Source organism: Diadema setosum, chromosome 11 (genome assembly GCF_964275005.1).
Source record: "Diadema setosum chromosome 11, eeDiaSeto1, whole genome shotgun sequence".
Taxonomy (NCBI): domain Eukaryota; kingdom Metazoa; phylum Echinodermata; class Echinoidea; order Diadematoida; family Diadematidae; genus Diadema; species Diadema setosum.
Genome location: NC_092695.1, coordinates 38,525,060 through 38,531,255, shown reverse-complemented (window position 1 = coordinate 38,531,255; position 6,196 = coordinate 38,525,060). Strand labels below are relative to the sequence as shown.

At 40.6% G+C, this 6,196-nt stretch overlaps 1 protein-coding gene across 1 annotated transcript; it reads left to right on the top strand.

Moving 5' to 3' along the window:
- The first annotated feature begins 994 nt into the window (after positions 1 to 994).
- Positions 995 to 5,994, top strand: LOC140235484 (uncharacterized). Its single transcript, XM_072315511.1, has 3 exons — positions 995 to 1,284; positions 5,259 to 5,407; positions 5,795 to 5,994. Exons 1-3 carry the CDS (start codon positions 995 to 997, stop codon positions 5,992 to 5,994), a joined length of 639 nt encoding a protein of 212 aa, XP_072171612.1.
- The last annotated feature ends 202 nt before the right edge of the window (positions 5,995 to 6,196 follow it).

The window sequence follows — 6,196 nt, the reverse complement described above, 5'->3', positions numbered from 1 at the left end:
CTAACTGAATTTTGCTTTGTTTTGTTTTACTCTATTTTATTTATCATTATCATTAGTAGTATTTATTTATTTATTTATCATTATTATTATTATTTTATTTATTTATTTTTTGCTGATAGCGAGATTTTTATCTTCTGGTTATCCAAAGATAAAACAAAAAGAAGAAAAGGAGAGTACTGCCATGCCAACGTTCATTTTAAAATTGAATGTTCACTCCCCCTTCCCCTCTCTTGGTACGAGCGGTCATCACGTGGGGAACATTATTTTCTAGAATAAAGAATGCCATGATGAATGCCCCAACGATCGTTGTTGGCTAAATATCGATTTCTTCAAGGAGAAATCGCCTGTCCCTGTCGTGTGTTCCGAGCTAAATGGCTATTGTGTTGGCCCACCCGCTATCCCCACATGGACACACATCTTTGTGTTGTCATTAGAGCTACAAACAAGCAAGCCGCCGTGACGACTTTCCCCCTCGAGCTCCGGCGCGGGGCATTGAACACTTGAGTGGAAAACTCGCCGCATCAAAGCAAATAATACCTTTGGATGGAAGCAATCACAAACACGCTTCCCTCCACGAATCCCATCGTATCTCATCTTTTTCTGTGTAGCGATGCTCTTCGATGTTTAGCCTGCCTGGCGATGATCAGAAGGTCTTCAGGTTATTAAACATAACACCCCCTAGGTGGCAACTGAATGGGCTTCACATTATTATCAATTCTTCACGCTTTTGCCCCCGCAGATTGACACTGAAAACCCAGAAGAAAAAAAAAACAGGAACAACAACGGCTTCCACTCCTGTCGTGGATTTATCAGACGAATGAACCCCAAGGTGTTTACTCCGTCGAGCATGGAAAGCTAAATGTGTATGCCCAGAGGATTTACCCTTTCATCACAGCGTATCTTTAATGCACTCAAATCTTTTCAAATGTGACGTAGGTGAGGAAAACGAGGGAGGATTTTAGAACGAGTGAGCGTCGAGGAAACCCTATAAAAAATGGATCTGTTGACTCTACGAGAGCAGCAAACACGGCTGCTGATAGCCAGGGAGTATACGCTGGCGGCGAATCGCCTGTCCAGACCGCCACCGTGGCACAGCGGGGGCAGACGTTGGGCGCTCTCCGCGTCTACGGTTACCATGGCGGAGCGGGAGGCTCGTTTGGTGTCCCGATACAGACAGAGCTGTCCGCCTAGCTTCTGGAGTCTTCAACGTACCGATCCCGCCAAGCCAGGCGTAAGGAGAGCTCGAACTGCCTTTACTTGCAATGGATATACCGATAGATCTAAGTAAGTATATAAATATAACATTACATGATTATCATTGACAGGTGTTGGTATCTCTGAATTCTAAATCAAATGATATTGTCGAAAAGTTTGGGGAATAAAGTATAGAGGATGTCATATTAGTGGCATAATAATATTGCATCTTTTCAGTGCGTTGCATTTTCAATAACTTAATTCCTCTTCATTGAAACCTTATACAGCATTCTCATTTGATTTAGTTTCCGTTGCTTCAGAACACAACAGACTGTGCTACATATATCTTTGTCATGCTGATCTAAGCTTTCTCATGCTAGAGTGTAATGTGTCAGTAAAATTAATACTCCATCCCGTGGGCAAAAGGCCATGACTAAATGATGACCTGCAGTAATAGAACGGGTTGTCATATTATTTCTGACCATTGAGGTTTTCTTGAAATTTGATCACCTTGAAAATGAATATTAAAAAATAACATCCCAAGACTTAGCTGCGATTCACAAGACAGTTATTACTTTGAACAAAAACAAAACATGGCAGAAAAACCCCGCCCTCGATGGCATGTTGAGCGTATAACTAGATAGATCTCAACAGTAAATGTGCTACAGTCATAGTTTAGAATAATATTGCCTCAGTATCAAATGAATTGGCAGGAGAGGGGAAGACAAAGAGGAAAACAAACAAAAGAAAACACATTATTTTTTCATAAGTCTTGTGCCTTAAACCTAGCACACTGCTACTTTCATTGATAAACTATGGAGCTCTGTGAATAAACGTCGGCATAACTCATTTCCATCACATTTGGCGTGTTATATTATACTTGACGAGATGTCATCCGGCCGGGAGAATATACACTTATATAAGCATGATCGGGATCACCAGGTCAAGTGGCAACACGCACGTACGATATCCATAAATCACAACGATTATCCTGGCCGACAGACCGTTCTCAGGTGAAACCTTTCATTCCTGTATACTCAGTACCCTGTCCTTCCCTGCCCGAAAACTTGACATGCTGTACACGGGTTGCAGAGGTCAGAGTTCTATCATGGAGCTACTAAACACAATCATGTCCTGCACAGTCGTGATGAATTTATTTTTTGAGCGATTTCTGCGTGGGTAGTTGGCGTTCAAGTTGACGTTGAGACGCCCTTTACAGGCAGCAAGAAGGTATCACACACTCAATCCTTGGTAGGCAGTGTTGTTCGTCTCTGGAATGCCCTCCACACAGCTTTCTGCCTGTCCACATGTTATACTCTTCATTGATTATGGAGTAGACGGTTTTTACTTCCACCATAACCTAATTTTTGCACATTCTTGCTATCTTTTCGTCATACGTGTTTCCGACGACCAAGCATCTCTCTCCAATATTCATTCATATTTACAAGAGGGATATACATGTATCCCAGGGGAAGAGAGAGAGAGAGAGGAGAGCTGGAAGTTTGTTGTCAGACGTTCAAAAATGATTCAGAACGTGTTTTTTTTTTTTTTTTTCTGGAACGAGCCTCGAAACTACCTATCATTGCCAGCGAACTTCCTACGAATAAAACGCAGGCATAAATAAATATGTATCATCAGCAACAAGAGTTTTTTTGGTTTGGCCAAAGCATCAAAACTGCAGTTGGTTTCCGTAAACAAATCAACAAGTTTACCCGATCATAAGACTAAGAGTGTCTACTAACATATCTCTTTAGGAAGTGTTATCTGTGTCGGTAGTGTACTAGTATTTGTAATTGTTGTCATATATATGATTGTTGCTGTACTTATATGTGGATTGCTTATTGTTTTCTTCTTCACTCGTTCTCTATCTTTGTTTTTCCCCAGCGCTTAGAAATATGATATTAAGCGCTTTATAAATGTTATGTATTATTATTATTATTATTACTCAACACATGCCGCTTGCAGGGCTTAGAATTAATGTTACAATTGACATTGTAGACACACATTTACACAAACATTGTGGTGTATGATGTGAGTGATAATTGTGGAATCCCTGTAAAACTGCATGGATTGTGTACCTTGATCGCGGAAGTAAACTGACAGGTGATTATAAACGACGATACACGAATCATAAAATCAACATGTTTGGCCTATATACATTGTACCAATGCCCGTGTATCATCGAATGTCACTCGACACGTACTTGGCAGTGAACTTTAAAGCCTGGAGTTATATCACTTGCACGCATACGTACTGTTCTGGCTAACAAAACAGTAGGTACAAACTTAAAAATTACATTGAATCATCCTTATTTTCGTGGTCTACATGGAATGATGATTAAAAAAATGGAAACTTTAACATTTCTCATCCATTTGTTGACGTTAGTCGACAAAATGGCATTCTTTGTTATGAAGTCAACTCTTAAGTCGATGACACAGACCTAAGGAGAAATTTATTCTCAGTTGAATAAACACAATTAAAAACACACTTCTCTGTCTTATAATATTATCAATGCTAAAGCCACATTACATGTTAAAGTTATACTTGTAGGCTGCTACGAACTGCGCGTCATCGTGATCATGTAGGGCCTACATAATTATGTTTACACTGACTCTGGTTTTAATAGGTTCTGTCACTGCTACTTCAATGTGTATACCATACGTTATGTGTATACAGCTAAACACAAGAGGACATCTTAGTTCACTGGTCACTCAAGTCACCTGTCGATTAGATCTTATTGTCAAACCTGGTCCAATTTCCTTCGAATTGAATGAATAGCCAAAGCGAGTGGTCTTTGGACTTCTTTTGACTATAGTCCTTCCCATCTTGGAAAGAAGCGGACAAAATCTTTACACTCTAACACGCACAATATACTCGGTTCTTCGCTGGATAGATTTTTCCCTTTTTTTCTCCTTCGGGATCAATACCGATCGTAGGAATGCGATGCAAACACGGGTTTTGAGTGAAGAACGACTCATTAAGGGTGACGGCTTTCAGCATTTCAGGGCTTTCATTCTACCCTTCCTATACCCTATTGGTGGCACAACAGGTGGCGTACTCAGGCGTTGAGAAGAAGAAAGCCACCACATCCCCACAGGACTGGTAGAGAAAGAAGTTGTTGAAATCAGCTTGTATTCATCGCAATCATGAGCGTAACTAGGATTATTCGTGGCAGGGGGTTGTGGTGTTTCATTGTGCACAATAACACTTGGGAGACATTTCTGAGCAGCTCAGAGTCATTGACGAATAAACAGGCAGGCAAATTTAAAAAAAAAAAAAAGATCGATACCAAAAGTTCAACTATGGTAACCCTTTCCCACTTAGTTGGAAAATGACCACCTGCAGATGAACATAAGGCAAACCTCGCTATCCATGGCTGGGTTTTAGCCAATAGTCCGTAGGAGTGGATAGGAACATACATTAAAGTTAAAAAGAAGGAACAGGAAAGAAAAAGACACACCACCGGCCTCAATGGCATGCTGCGGATAACGATGACTACACATTTGTATGTATTGTATCGTGTTGATATGACATTTTCTCCAAACTTCTTGTAACAACATTCCAAGTGCGATTGTGTACACAAAGCATCATAATGACACGTGTAAGGTTAAAGTTCTTTATTTCGACGATTTTTTTTTTTTTTTGGGGGGGGGGGAGGGGAACTATATATATTATCCAATTGCGTAGTGTATGATATGTCAATCACTTTATCAATGTCATAATGGCGGCGTTTCGAATCATTCATTCTTTAAAGGTTTAAACGAGGAGTGATTAGCAACAGAAAGAATTGATCTGTAGCATTGAAATTACTTAGAAACATTCTTGAGCAGTTTTGGCTTTGCCATAGTAACTCTAATTATTGTAAGTGGTGTCATGTACTGTATGATAAAGCCTTATGAAGTGGGCTCCTTGGCAGTTAAAGTACGTTTAACTTGACGTTTCACTCTGCACTGTATCTCAAGACATGAGTACAAATTGACATAATTTCCTTGCGTGTGTTTATGCTGTAAAAATCTATGTGTTTTTTTTTTTCATATCAACGATATTTGCTTCTTTTTCGACAGATTCAAGCCAATACCTTACCGACCCGAGCCCTGTCAGACCGGGGAAAGTCTACATGACTGCCTCAACAACGAGTTCACCCGCAACTTCGACGTGTCACAACTCAGACACGTGGAAACAGCAACTCGCAATACTCTGCCAACTCAGAATGGTACGGTCACGAAGTGTCGGTTTATATGCATTCACACATGACAAGAGAGGTTTAGTGGTTCTGTAAGAACTTGGAAAGAAATAAGGTGTGTTTGTTTGTGTGTGTGTGTGTGTGTGCGTGCGTGAGAGAGAGAGAGAGAAAGAATCTGGAGTACAAGAAGATTAGGTTGGGTTATATTCATATCGGATAAAATTTCTTGATTTTGTAGATTATAATCGTCTGTACGTGCATACTACTTTAAACATGTTAATTTTCCAAAATTAAGACTTCAATGACCGGGTAGGTCTATCGTGAATACTGCATGAATGCATTACAGAGTGCGCACATATATGCAAATTTATATATTCATATTCCCGTTTTGTTTTCATTTATTTTCCCCACGGACAGTAATCTCAGAGGAACAACGAGCAATAGACATGGAGAGATCGCACTCCGCTAGGTGGGTAAGGAAACGCACTCGGAAAGTCCAGTTCAGCAGCGCCCCCGTGACCAGATACGGCGGGAACACTCCGGTCAGCAATCCGGCCGTGACCGACGCAGCGAACGGTACTGAAGTGCTGGAGAACATCGAAAATGATGAAACGTAACATCAGCTGATTAGAGGTACTGTAACAGCTAAGCTTGGAGAAAGATGCAATCGAAAATCATCTAAGCACGATACCAGCCAACCAGTCTTTCCAGGCAATTATTTCCATTGAAAATGTCTGAGGGAATGATGGATAGCCAGCTTTCAAACTGGAAACAGTTTAACAACATGCACGATTCGCCGTTTACCGAACTCGATTGCAG